Source organism: Topomyia yanbarensis, unplaced genomic scaffold, assembly GCF_030247195.1.
Source record: "Topomyia yanbarensis strain Yona2022 unplaced genomic scaffold, ASM3024719v1 HiC_scaffold_10, whole genome shotgun sequence".
Classification (NCBI taxonomy): domain Eukaryota; kingdom Metazoa; phylum Arthropoda; class Insecta; order Diptera; family Culicidae; genus Topomyia; species Topomyia yanbarensis.
Window position 1 is genome coordinate 384,222 of NW_026683225.1, and position 14,534 is coordinate 398,755.

Below are 14,534 nucleotides of genomic sequence, written 5' to 3' on the forward strand. Positions count from 1 at the left end.
TCTATTCGGCCTACAGAGCAAGTGCAACCATACGCTCAAGCGCCAGTGAATCAAGTTCCTCGACCCAACCGCCCGTTGCGCCTCAAGTGAATGCACTTCTATCACAATGTGGGCAGGGCTGAGTAATTGAGTTAATTAGTTACGATTACTAAAGTAGTAGTACTCCCCCTTATCGTTCCGGATTGCTTAGTTTTTGTTGTTGTTCCTCGGAGGAATGCCTTTGTTGAAACGAGATAAGCACAATACAAACAACCGGACCCTTTTAAGAAGATTCTCTCGCCCAACGATGTACAGTACTAAACGGTCAGTTGATCTCCGTCGGTTGTACAGTTTGAATCCTCAAATGGCAGCCTGGAAACGCCCCGACCACATTCCGTATCCCCACGTTTGGCACACTTTCCGGGCCCGCGATCCGACCAGTAAGCAACTAGTGACCTATCGTGTACAAGATCTACCACCGAACCGGCTGGACGATGCGGTGGATCACATGTGCAAGTACTTCCTACGGGATGAACCTATTTGTGCAAGTTTGAACCTGACTCAGGATCCGGTTGGCGTCTCGGAAATTTCTTCGGTATGGCGATCGATTGCGCAGCAACGTTGTATCGTCGTTTGTTTCCAAGACGGCCGAGATGACATTGTCGGACTGAACATGTTGACGGTGGTCTCCAGAAATGATCCGAAACCTAGCGTAAAGGTTGGAACTTGATGTATATCAATTTGACATTGAAAGTAATTCCAAGTTTATGTTCCAGTTTCAAAGTTCCGCCGTACAAACCTTCGTCGACTGTACCAACTACATGACGCAGAAAGCTAATCTGTTCGAACGATACCCTCAAATGGACCAGTTCCTTTCCGCTTGGGGTTTATCTGTGCATCCGGAGTTTCGGGGATGTGGACTTTCGACGGAGATTCTTCGAGCACGTATTCCGCTCTGCCGTGCGATGGGATTACGTCTGAGTGCAACGGTTTTCTCGCATGCCGGGTCGCAAATTCCGGCAGCGAAGGTTGGCTTCCGCGATGTGGTGGTGGAAAGATTTGCGGATTTAGCCGCGAAAGGATTCCGATTTTCGGTGAACGTGGATTCGAACAAGTTGATGGCGTTGGAAATTGAAGAGTGAGGATTGGGTGTGAACCGTCTCGTTTAGAAAAAAATCCATTCAGTTTGATTAGCTAGAACAATATTTAACAAAAAATAAATAATCATTACTACAAACCAGGTTTTCTCATAAGTTCTAAAACATTTCTCATTTAAGTACGCTTTGTTTGATTTTTTAATCTATTTAACCCTTGCAGCAATCATAGATCCGAAATTGTTTCCTAAAATACTATGGACGTGCTATGCTAGATCTCTGCTTAGTGGAGCCACAGATAACAGACGTTTAGGCTAGAACAAAATTTCTTCAAAAACCTGTGTAAACTTTCAAATTGATATACGTTGAAAATCCGTGTTTCACTATTGCCATCTGCGCAACTGTTTGCTACACGTGTGTGACAGTTGCACTCTAACTGCATTGTAGTGATCACTGCGCCATCTGATTTATTCGGAATTTCAGTAGCGGGTATTTACACACGATTCAAATCGAGCCTAAACGTCTGTTATCTGTGGTGGAGCTAAATTAAAGTAAAAACTATATTTTCTCCACTAAGAAGAAAATTGTTGCGAAAGAAGGGCACAACACTCATAACTAAATTACTTTCGGCTTCGTCTCATCAGAATCCGACACTAACATAGTGACAAGTCTAAGCTAGTGCCGGATTGACGCTAGCTCCAAAAAAGAAAACACTATTATTGTGTTTCTGGTGCAAACCCTAGTCCTGCATGACATCCCTTAAGAAAAATTCTCATCAGCGTAATCAGACCTCCTTTTCTTGCGGGACATCTCGCCGGTTTTGCGGGACGTCCTATCACTATGTTAGTGTCGGATTCTGAGGAGACGAAGTCGAAACGCAAATTCCATAACTAATTTACTGCTTTTGGTAGATATTGGTGTGAGCTATGTGAAGTATTTCTTTCAATTCTTTTCCTGTTCAAATTTAGGACGATTGTGCTAAATTTCCACAAGCAAATTAGCGGAAATATGTAACAATTAATCATAAAACTATTGTCCCGATAACGGTTATTCGTGTCTACCGTTTTATTACAAACCCTTCCATCAAACGAGTTTACAACAGTTCCATGTCAAGTTTACACCCCAAAAAGCAGCCAAATTCTATTGGTTCAGTATAAAAAATATATACGAGTTTGTTATCGGTCACCGAAACGAAAAATAAAACTTTCAAGAACGAGAATGGCTTGCCTTCACTTCGACCCCCCCGCAGACAGGAGGCAAGCGCCGGCAGCGATTCTAAGAATGGCGGGTATCACAACTGCGATAAGGACTCGGGTGGTGGGCGATGCGGAGGGGGGGGGGGGGCGGTGGCACTAGAACAAGAATTCGAAGGCGTCAATCGTCGCGGTGAGTTCATTAAAAGAAATGGAAAAAGGTGCGAATTTATTGTGCCTTTTCGCTTCCGATATAAATAGGTAGTCGGGTTCTTGTAGGACAGGTAATCAGTTCCCACCTGCTGTTCGTTCGGTGCTCGTCTGATCGAACTAAAAAAAGTGCTAAGTTTCCAAAGTGAAGTTGATTTGTGATGGCACGTCGACTGGTGCTGACACTGCTGGCCACGTGGCTTGCACTGGCCCAATCCGGGCTGATTCTGCGGGACGAAAACGAGGTGGATGGTGAGGGCGACGCCGAGGATGAGATCGACCTGTCCCATCTGGGGATGGGTATTTACGGTGAGCCGGACGAGTCGGTGGGTGAGCGCGTTAGTCAGTACAATCCGGAAACGGATTCCGTCAATCCGGAAGAGCTGGGAACGTACGTCGACGGGGACATACTGATAGCGCGACCGGCCGGACGGAATGGGCTGGCGGACAAGAGTACCCGCTGGCCGGGAGCTGTGGTGCCGTTTGTGATCAGTGGAGACTTCCGTGAGTGTTGATTTGGGAGTGTTTGGCAATGGGGAGGATTAATAATGTTGATTACTTGTTGAGAGAACTGGTGCCCGGTGTTTGAAATAATGCAGGTCCAATCTACTATTACTGCTAGTATCGTCGACAGTGGTGATCTTACGTGGCTTTTCTTTTATCGGTTCTCACGGTAAAGATGGACAAGTCTGTCTATGCCAGGAGACATGCTGTGAACTCGAGTGATTCGTAATTATGCTGCCTAAGATCGACCCTCATTAGCAGAAGACAATAGTTAAGCCCGTACGATATTAAGCCTGTTCTAATGACCATGCCACTTCTAGTTTTCCGATCTGTATACTTCACATCTTTGCTCTTACTTGAGTACTATGGCTCTAATTTTCATAACTTTCCCTACCCAGTAATCTCTAGCTAAAAAGAATAATATTCATTCTTCAAAAAACGTCAATGAATATTGGAAAAGGGGTCCTGGTCAGCCGTACGACGCAACTTAGTCGAGATGCTCTCACAAGAGCGCTGGACGGCACTGATGTCCTTCTTCCGGATACAATTCTGGATCCTGGGGGTAACTGCTTCGTATCCTTGACCCGCAAATTATTTTTGTACACTAGAGCACTGAGGGAGCCGAAAAAATCCTCAATAAGACGGCACTGGGGCCAGTTGGTCGGGTTCCTTTCTTTCGGCACGTACGGTATCTTTTTCTGCTCAAGATACTCCGGTGTCCTCTTGGCGTAATGGGAAGACACCTTGTCCGACCATAAGACGTACTTCCCATCCGCATGATGCTACTTTAAAAAAGGCAGAAGAGTTTTCTCAAGACACTCCTCCTGGTACACTTGCTGATTGATGGCCAGACCGCTCGGCTTGAACCACGGCTTTGAAATCCCTCTGTCCGATATGGCGATGTACAGCATAACTTTTTTTTCAAATTTATGCTTAAACTTATATTTTACTTCGGAGTGTGTCCGACTTGTCGCTGGAATAGTAGCTGTCATTTCCTGGAATGTGCGTCTTCGAGAGCGGAAAGTAACTTTCGTCGTCCAGCACGAATGACGTTTCGCGGTAGTTCTTCGTCATCCACCGGCACAACGATTTCACGATCGCTATCTGCTCGTCCGTGTACTCGGGGGACCGAGTCTTTTTTCGACAGATGATGTCCTCCATCTCGAGAATTCGGTGAATCAATGTATGGGAGCAGTGATATTTTCGGCCGGCGTCACGCAAACTCGTTCCGTCCTTGTTGTTGAACAGCTTTTTTAATGCTTCCTGCTTCTTCTTCTTCGTCATTATCTTCGCCGGACGACCGCTACATACATTCCGCCACACGCTCAGGGATGCCAGAATCCGGTAAACTGTACTCACGGGCACATTTTCGTCCCGAAAGATGTATACCGTAAACTTTTCACAATGACCATGTGTTTCGTAAAACCGTACAACACGCTCGCGGAGTGCATGCTGTTTCGACGTCATCTTCGATTGAACTGACTGCACCCGAGCGATGAATGAAACATGCCGCCCATTTCTAGGGAGTCCAGATAGCAATTTTCTTGGAGATAAAAAAAAAAATACGCTCTTTACTTTAATTACAGAAAGGTATTGAAATCATTCTCATTTTTTATTGAACATTCGTTATAACAGTTTTACTGTTGTATTGTTTGTCTACATATACTGCGGCATGCTACTGATGAGTTTCTTATTTGACTCCCGTTATAACCGGATAGATATCTGAAGCCGACGTTTCTCGTACATCCATCCTGTGCGCCGTACATTAGCACACGAAACGCTCGAACAAACCTTATGGAAAATGCATCCACAGAATCCATAGTAAACAATACAACGGATGCCGGCTGCACTTCGCACTATTTATATTTCATTTTAATCTGTACAAGAAACCGCCTTGAAGTAGGTAACGCGCGTGGTGCTATGACTACCGCTGCTTACTGCAACATATACAACATACATTCAACACATCTAGAAAAAAAAAATCAAAGTTGTGAGCTTATAGATCAATTGAAAATGAGATACTTCACTGAGGAAATCAAGCATTGAGCCAATTAGAACGCAATTGTGAGATCGATGACACTTCTCCGCCAAGATGTTTAAGATTTCCCTATACAATCGACCAGCCTTTTTCGGTCGGACGCAGATCAGGACAGTTAGGAGAATTACAATACTTACACCCAAAACAGCGCGCTGATTTTTTTTTTGTTTTTGCGCTCATGATCTCATGCCCAAAAGCAATAGTGTTTGAACATGGATGGTTTGAGATAAGCACAACGCTCCCAGAAAAAGAAAATCGATGGCGCACACTCACACAAAATATTAAAATACTAAATATCTACTCGTTAAAAACGCCACTTCACACCCTAAAGCATAACAACACATGATTACTAGTTCTTCGAATGAGTTAACTTCTCATCATCGCAGCAGCGATCCCAAGTGATGGAGATATTGTATTACACAAGTATGAAGATGGTTGAACAATACCGAATCATTTGGGAGCTTTTCTTTCATAGTTCGAGAGCGGAAAAAACAGATGCATTTGTGCTCCCGATGATTCGTTTTAGGTGTAGGAACATCAACAATATGATTCTGTTCATACCATCTGGCCAGAACAACGTTTTAGTTGCATGACTTTTCAGAAAAGTTAATAATCGTTTTTTGAAAGCTCATGCGTATAAATTTTACCGTTTTTTTTGGTACCTGTTGTTACGAATGTTGGAGATTCCAACCCACAAGAATATATAGCTTGCCATACAAGATACTTTTCCGGACATTTTGGTTTGTAGTTATTTGGGTGCATCTTTCTGACCAGCTACAGTGTAAAATTCAAGTTCAGAAAGGTACTTAAATTATTTGAAGGAATTTATTTCAGCGTAAAACCGTAATTTTCTAAATATTGGCGTAAGATAGCTTTTCCGTGTGCTAACTCAGACGACGCCATCTTGAAAACTAAAAGCTTTCGTCAAAACAATGTTAACGATTTACGTTTTTTCTCGAGAGTTGTCCTACTGGAGCTGTGGAGCTAGTTTCTCGGAAGGACTCCCCGTCAGAATGATTCATTACAATTGCAAACGAGACGTGTAATGTCACCCACTAAAACACTGCTTAAGGCCAATTGCAGCGATCCGTGATTCTGAATGTGATACTCACTGTACGGTTCAGATATGTGCGGTGGTGGGAATTTCGCGAGCGCGAGTATTATCGCGAACGGCTTGAGCGTTTGTAAGTTAGAGAGTTCACTCGCGTCTGCATTTGAATGTCGCGTGTGCTAACGCGTTCGTAACTTTGAGTGTATAAATTCTATTGTATAACCGTGTGCCTTTCGCATATTCACGTAAGTTCTGGAATGATCGCGGGCGGGTCGTGAATCTGATACTTATTTTTACGTGTGCGGCTCAGATTCTAGAAGAAAGTGGGTTCTTCCATATCATGAGAGTTCCCAGTCATGTAGCTATGGAACGTGTTGTTTAGCGGATATGAACTTTATTTTTTGATTGGTCCAACTGAAGGTATAGATCTAAGTGGCTAGGACGGATGGTACAGATTTTCGGACGTGCCCGATTCATGATCGCGCGAACATGGACGTTTGTGGGTTCGTAGTTCGTAGGTTTACTCTTGAGACCGTGTTTGAAAATTCATAAGTGCTGAGACGTTCACCTTATCTCCGGGATGTAATCATGTTTTCGAGAACGCGGGTGTAGGTTGCGTGAATGATCGCGAAGGGCTCAAGCATTTGTATATTAACATGTTTGTCGCGTGTATGTGATTACACGTGCATACATTCGATTTTTATGTCGCCATAGAACGTGTTGGTTAGTGGAAATGTTTGGTCTACCTGAAGGCATTGGACCTATGCTACTAGGGCCGAGGATAGGGACTGCCGGACGAAAACGATTCATGATCACGCGAACACGCGCATTTGGAAGTTAACTCCTGAGACTGCGTTTGTGAATTTATAAGTGCTAAACCGTTCACTTAGTTACCGGGGTGTTATCCTGTTTGCGAGATCGTGGGCGTAGATGTGCGTGGATGATCGCGAAGGACTCGAGCATTTGTTTTTTAAGCATGTGGCCATTTGCAGACTCGCGTGTTCTTGAAAGCTCACGCGCGGATCGTAAATATATTTATTTTTTAGTGTATGGCTCACATGCTGATTTTGATTTCTACTATTTCACTAAAGTTCCCGGTCATGTCGCCATGGAACGTGTTGTCTAGTTTTTTTTCCATTTGTCCAAGTAAAGGCATGAGTTTGTAAATTTATATGTGTTAGAACGTTCACTTAATTACCTGGGTGTTTGAATGTTGGCGAGATCGCGGGCGTTCGTGTTTGTGGCCAGATTTGTGTTATCGTGAAGGTCACGTTTGTCCGTTTGGAATGAAACATGAGTGTATATGACAGAATAAGCAATTTATTGTGTTAGTGAGTGTAACAAATAATGAATCGAAACGAATGCACGAATTGAACGCCGGTAAAGAATGACCAACGAAACCCAAAAAGGATTACCCACTATTCTATCATATACGCCAGTTCTGCATCTATCCCCTGGCCCATCTGTCACAAATACGCAGACGAGTACATACACAGAGAGGCATAGCACATAACAATAGTAAACTAGTACTAAAACTACAATTATTGCAACACAACTGTTATATATATATTTTAATGCACTTGCGGACATAGGCGAAGCCGACCGATAAATCGACACACAATGACTCCCACTGCGAGCCGTGCTCACAAATACTGCCATTAAGAACAATGTCTGCAAACACAGCCCACAGGCTGTTGGCTGACCGTTAGTTTGGGCTGGTGCAGAGTGTGTGGCTCTTTTCTCTTGTGAATTAAGAATAACCGTGCGATGGGTCATTGAACTAGTCGGCATACAGAGTATGAAAAGACACAAAACATAAAAAAGGCCCATGAGCCCTCTCGGTCCGATCGAAGCACCACTATCGAGGCATAATGCAATAACCATCTTAAAGCAGTTGTAAGTGAGAGGTTCTTTAAAACTGATGCACAAATATGCTTGATGATGTTTGCAATACCGTCAAACCCGTCAACCTAGGGGAAAAACTTATGATCATTTTTGAAACACCATATTGAGATTAAATTAATTCATTTCAACATTTTAAATAAAGTTAGCGTTTCATAATTTCATTTATTTATTTTTGAGCCACCCTAATTAATAGTAAATGTTTATTTTTTATATGTTTTAATATCAAAAACGAGTTCAGCAACATTTTAAATCGAAACGACAAAGTTTTAGCTTTAGTCCATCTTTTGTTCTAAGCCGAGTCACTGGCGAGCAATACACAACCAGCCCTGATGTAATTCTCTACTCCCTCCCACCCACCTACCCCGCAGGAGCAAACGAGATGCAGCTGATCGAGGATGCCTTCAACGAGTACCACAAGAAGACCTGCGTCAAGTTCAAACCAAGAATGGGCGAGAAGGACTACATTTCGATTGAAAGCAGCAAAAGTGGCTGCTGGTCCAGCGTGGGCCGGATCGGAGGCCGCCAGGAGGTCAATCTGCAAATCCCCGGCTGCACGACGAAGGTCGGTACGATCGTGCACGAGCTGATGCATGCGGTCGGGTTCCTGCACGAACAGAACCGCTCCGAGCGGGATGACTGGGTTAAGATTCAAACGCAGAACATCCAGCGTGGAACGGAGACCAATTTTCTCAAGGCCAAGAGCGGCACCACGGATGCGTTCGGGGTGAAGTACGACTACGGCAGCGTGATGCACTACTCGGCCACGGCATTCTCGTCCAATGGGCAGCCGACGATCATTGCTAAGGTGGGTGTTAATGGGTGTGGATTGCTTTTCTGCAGGGAACGGTCGGACGGCGACTGTTGGGTTGTTTTTGTTTGTTGCACGTTTGTGATTTTTCTTTTTGGTTTTGGTGTTTTTTATTCGTATTTTCTCCTGTAGAAATCCTTCACCGGCACAATGGGACAGCGGGATGGTTTCAGCGATTTGGATCTTCGGAAGATCAATCTAATGTACAACTGCAAGTAGCCGGGTGTGCACTTGTCAATAATCAGGAGTAATCGAACTAAAAATGAGCTACCTCAAATGTGTGTGTCTGTTTTGCCCTTTTAGGTTTAAGTTTTAAATTTAATCATAATAAAACTTCCACTCGATGTCGGACATGTTCTCACAGCATTTCAATAAACTCGCTTTTTGCTAATTTCACGCGCAGCTATCATAACACTTTTATTCTTAAGTCACTCGTGTTCTGTTTTCTAACCACACAACCCTCGCAGAAATCGGGCGGAAATCGGATGGGCCAGCGGAACGGTTTTTCCCAGGGCGACATTGATAAAATCAACAAAATGTACGGATGCAAAGGAGTCACCGGAGGAGCGCTGGTCTCCACGAAACCAACACGACCGGCTAGACCGGTTAAGAAACCTGCTGGAAATGGACCGACCGGAGCACAGGTGGTCGGTTTCATCGGGAATTTGATCGGAGCTGCCTTTGGAGATAACGAAACCGAGAGCGCTTTGTAGGATTAGTCGTTAAAGCTTAATTCCTCTTTGAAACTAAAGAGATCAAACAACTTTCTACCTCATTGAAACGGAACAAACTAATAAACTAATTGCCAAGAACAAAGATTAGTAAAATTATTTGTTTTATTTTTTCTCTCTCTCTCTCTACCTTCATTCCAGTATCCGATAACCGGTGCCACTATGGGTCAGCGGGAGGGATTTTCACGTAGCGACATTGAGAAGATAAATCGCATGTACCGCTGTGGGGGCGATTCGGCCGGAACTGGACCACCGATCAGTTTACCGTATCCTCCGGTGCCATCGTCACCTCCGCTGGGGTTGCTTCCCAGTGGTCCTAACGGGTACTATCCCCCTGCTCCGAACGGATACCCGGGTACATATCCATACCCGTGGGGACCGGGAGTACCACAAACGTACCCGTTGCCGGGAGTGTACCCTAACCAGGGACCGTACGGTGACTACTATTCGAACGATGACGAGGACAAAGAGGTAGCGGGTGTGGTTGAAGTCGATGATTGAATAAATGCCGGATGGTAGATTGTTGGCGACTGTTTTGTTCTTTTTAATATCACAACGACCAGAAGTTCTACGCAATGTGATGAGTTCGGGTGAGGATTATCGCAACAGGTGACCAACAATCATTGCTGGTTGAGCAGTAGCTTTTGGTATATGTGAAGATGTGGAAATCTTTATGCGTTTTTTTTGCAAATGACGCTTACTTCGTTATCGCATCAACAATCTGTCCGTTCTATTCGCTGCCAATGGTATGTTTCAAGTGCGGTCGCTTCGGGGAGTCGCTTCTGCCTCAACTCAGAGGCCTGTTTGAATTGTAGTCAACTAGTCATCCGAGAAAAATGTCTGTGAAACTCAAATCTTTACATCAACTGCAAATAAGGACACTCGACCCGTAGAAAAATTTGCTCCGAATTCAACGAGAAGGAATAGATCGACCAGATTTATAAAATTTGTCCATATCCATTGAATAGAAAGCATGTTGGCATATTCTTCAACTTTCATGTCGCTCTATTGATCAGTTCTTTTTCGGATTTTCTCACGAATTTGTTTGAACAGATCCTCCGCTTCAGGTTCACCCAGAAATGTTCAATTGGGTGCAGCTGAGGCACGTTGGGGGGTTCGGCGTTCTCGTGGACGACTGGGATCATCAAACACTCCATCTCCTCCAGGCACCGCTTTGCGTAATAGCCGTGTCCAGATCTACACCTTCCCGTTGACCACAAGTTATGAAGAAAAGAAGACAGGACATTTCCTTCTCACTCATTGTCGGCCACAAGAGGAAACTTTCTGTAGGAAATGTACAATATCATGAAATTCTCGTGTTTGAGCGCAACAAAAACTCGAATCGAGTGCTCCTATTGTTGCGCTACCATTTGACTCAATGCGTTGAACAAAGATGGCAGACACTGCTCTAACCAACGGCTTCAAATGGGTAGGGTGATAATAGAAACATGGCGCAAATGGGCTCATCACCCTATATGAGCGCTGGGTTGTATCTGGCCGACAGAAAGCGCGCCACGATCACGAATTGTTTTTGCTCCATAGGGCGAAGCCGGTGGTAATTACAAACCGTCGGATTTAGTTGCTTCACTGCTTTCTCCAGGGTTTCCGTAAACGAACTGATAGAGCCGTCAACATTTTTCGATGAACAGTCTACTTACATTTATTGACGATTCAGTGGTGCACGCACCACCAGGTCGCAGTATAATCGCATGAAAAATCGGTGAACTTTGGTTCTTTTTTAAATGCAAATGTTAGGGTCCATTCATAAATTACGTAACGCGTTTAGGGGAGGGGGAGAGGGTACGAGAAGTTGTGACATATGGGGGAGGGGGAGTAAGCTAGATCGTTACGTAACATGTTTTTAGTGAACAAAAAAATTTTTTCGAAGAATTTGTCACGTAATAGGGGAAGGGGGATAGAGAAATTTGTGACAATTTGTTACATAGGAGGGGAGTCAATTTTGGGCAATTTTCGCGTTACATAATTTATGAATAATCCCTTATAGAGGTATTTATAATGTGTTATTCTGTTTACTAATTATATGCTCTGCTTATGCCACCTTTGGTATTGATTCGTGGAACTGAGCGTTGGATCTGTTTATTCTGGATTTCGGTCATTTGGCCGAATGCTGTTTGGCCGAATGCTGTTTGGCCGAATGTGTCGTTTGGCCAAATGAGTCACTTGACCCAATGCCGTTTTGCCTGATTAGTTGCTAGAACGAATTACATTTGGTCGTATGTTGTTTGGTAGTTGAGTGCTGCTTTGTTGCATGCCGTTAAGTCGAATGCCTAATTTTGCCGAACGTCGAATTTGGCCCAATTGCGAATGCGATATTGACCGAATATCCAATTTGACCGAATGCCACACTCCAAATCTGGCCGAAATCTGAATTTGGCCGAATGGCGAATTTGGCCGAATGTCGAATTTAACCGAATATCGAATTCGATCGAAAACGGAATTTAACCGAAAGCGAATTTGGCTGAATGTCGAATTTAGCCGAATGCTAAATTTGGCCGAATGCCAAATTTGGCCGCATGTCCAATTTGGCCAAATACCGAATTTGGCCGAATGCCGAATTTGGTCGAATGCCAAATTTGGCTGAATGTCGAATTTGACCGAATACCGAATTAGACCGAATGGCGAATGCGGCCGGCTGACGAATTTGGCCAAATGCCGAATTTGGCCAATATCCGAAGTGTCGAATTTGGCCGAATGACGAATCTGGCCAAATGGCGAATTTGGCCGAATGCCGAAATTGACCAAATGGCAAATTTGGTCAAATGCCGAATGTGGTCGAAGTGTCGAAGTTTGGCGAATACTGAATTTGACTGAATGCCGAATGTGACCAAATGTCGAATTTGGCCGAAAGCCTAATTGGATGAAATCCGAATTTCGCCGTAGTGTCGAATTCGGCTGGATGACGAATTTGGCCAAATGCCGAATTTGGCCGAATGCAGAATTTAACCAAATGCCAAATTTGGCCGAATGCCGAATTTGGCCGAAGTGTCAAAGTTGGGCGAATAGCGAATTTGATTGAATGCCGAATTCGATGGAATACTGAATTTGACCGAATGCCAAATGGCGAATTTGGCCGAATGCCGAATACAACCGAACACCGAATTTGGCCGAATACGGGATTTGGCCGAATGCCAGATTTGTCCGAAAGACGAATTTGGTCGAATGCCGAATCCGGCCAAATGCCGAATTTAGCCCAATGCTGAATTTGGCCGAATGCCGAATTTGGCCTAACACCAAATTTGGCCGAATGCCGAATTTGGCCGAACACAAAATTTGGCCGAATGTCCAATTTGGCAGAATACCGAATTTGACCGAATTAAATCGAATGCTGAATTTGAACGAATGCCGAATTTAGTCGAATGGCGACAGAATATCGTATTTGGCAGAATGCCGAATTTGGCCGAATACCGAATTTGACCGAAAGCCGAATTGAGCAAAACGCCGAATTTAGCCGAATGCTTAATTTGGCCGAATGTTGAATTTGGCCAAATTCCGAATTAGCACGAATGCCGTTTGACCGAATGTCTGTTGTGTCATTCGGTCAACTGTTTTTGATTCAGGAGTTATTTGGCCAAAAGAAATACGAACAAAAATGCCCATTCTATTTGACTGAATAACCGCAATAAAGAAATACATAGATGCGACTTAATTTATTACGAATGTGACTTGTTTACCCTAAACTGAATACTGTTTATTTATTCTTGTATTCACAGTATTTGTTATAGCATTCTGTGGATATTTTCCTTCTTTGTAACATGAGCTATTCTTACTATACATTTCTTTTATATCTGTCTATAGGATAATCCAGCAATATTTTCCATATACTTAACATGCTTGATATTGTCTTCAGTTTTCAGAAAAAGAGAGAGCGAGAGAGAGAGAGAGTAGTGTTGATAAACGACATGTATTATTTCGAGTTTATTAGCATAATGTGTGAGAGAAATGTGTACCGATTGTAATTGATTTTTTGAGATATTCTTCATTTTTCAAAATGATTAACTTCAATTTAACCTTTTCAGACATGCAAATTGACAAAGGATTGATACTTATTTGGTTCGCTGGATTTCTTGGTTGAAAAACATGATTTGAAAGAAATTTTAGGAAGCTTCAACAATTTTATATTATGTTTGGTTCCATAGTGTTACAAAACACACTTTATTTTGAGTTTTTGCCTTTCTCAATAGAAAGGTATTGCAATTGCTCTGAAACCCGACTTTTTAACGGAGGGCCGGGTGACATATACCATTCGATTCAGTTCGTCGAGTTCGGCAAATGTCTGTGTGTGTATGTATATATGTGTGTGTGTATGTGCGTATGTGTGTGTATGTGACCAAAAATGTCACTCATTTTTCTCAGAGATGGCTGAACCGATTTTGACAAACTTAGTCTCAAATGAAAGGTGCAACATTCCCATATTGAATTTCCAATGGATCCGACTTCCGATTCCGGAATTACAGGGTGATGAGTACGAACACGCAGAAAATGTCGATTTTAATAAATTCTGCAATGAATGTATAAAGGTGAATTTTTTTCCAAAATATGACCACAACTGCTTCGATTTGTAGTATTAGGTCACTAACATCCATTCAAAGTCTATTTGGCCACATTGGCCACCATCATCGGTTCCGGAAGCCCCGGCGGAAGTATCTAAATTCAGAATAACAGTCACATCGGTTTCTCGGAGATGGCTAGACCGATTCGACTAAACTTGGCCTAAAATGAATGGTATTGCGTCCCCGTAAATGGCTATTTAGTTCCATCCCGATTCGACTTCCGGTTCCGGAGTTACAGGTTGTGGCGTGCGATCACATAGCAAATTGTGATTCAAACCGATACTTCGATGAAAGCAAAAAAGGTAAAAATTTCGCTAAAATGTCTCTCAAACTTAAATTTGCTGTTCTAGGTCACCGACGGCCAACCAAACTTTCGTTGACGGTTCCGGAAGCCCGGGAAAAGCGGCCATCTCTCAAAATTTACGAACTCACATCAATTTTCCGGAAATG

The 14,534-nt window shown here is 43.4% G+C and overlaps 2 protein-coding genes across 3 annotated transcripts; both read left to right on the forward strand.

Moving 5' to 3' along the window:
* The first annotated feature begins 270 nt into the window (after positions 1-270).
* On the forward strand, positions 271-1,216 carry LOC131694575 (uncharacterized). Its single transcript, XM_058983049.1, has 2 exons — positions 271-697; positions 756-1,216. Exons 1-2 carry the CDS (start codon positions 287-289, stop codon positions 1,119-1,121), a joined length of 777 nt encoding a protein of 258 aa, XP_058839032.1. The 5' UTR covers positions 271-286; the 3' UTR covers positions 1,122-1,216.
* Positions 1,217-2,497: 1,281 nt separating this feature from the next.
* LOC131694562 (hatching enzyme 1.2-like) lies at positions 2,498-10,018 on the forward strand. 2 transcript variants are annotated; one of them, XM_058983040.1, is made up of 3 exons: positions 2,498-2,980; positions 8,343-8,779; positions 9,250-9,636. In XM_058983040.1, the coding sequence occupies exons 1-3, from the start codon at positions 2,638-2,640 to the stop codon at positions 9,493-9,495; spliced, it is 1,026 nt and encodes a 341-aa protein (XP_058839023.1). In that variant the 5' UTR covers positions 2,498-2,637; the 3' UTR covers positions 9,496-9,636. The 2 variants fall into 2 exon arrangements, with proteins under 2 accessions (XP_058839023.1, XP_058839022.1); XM_058983039.1 differs by lacking the exon at positions 9,250-9,636 and adding an exon at positions 9,655-10,018 and having other exon boundaries at positions 2,499-2,980.
* The last annotated feature ends 4,516 nt before the right edge of the window (positions 10,019-14,534 follow it).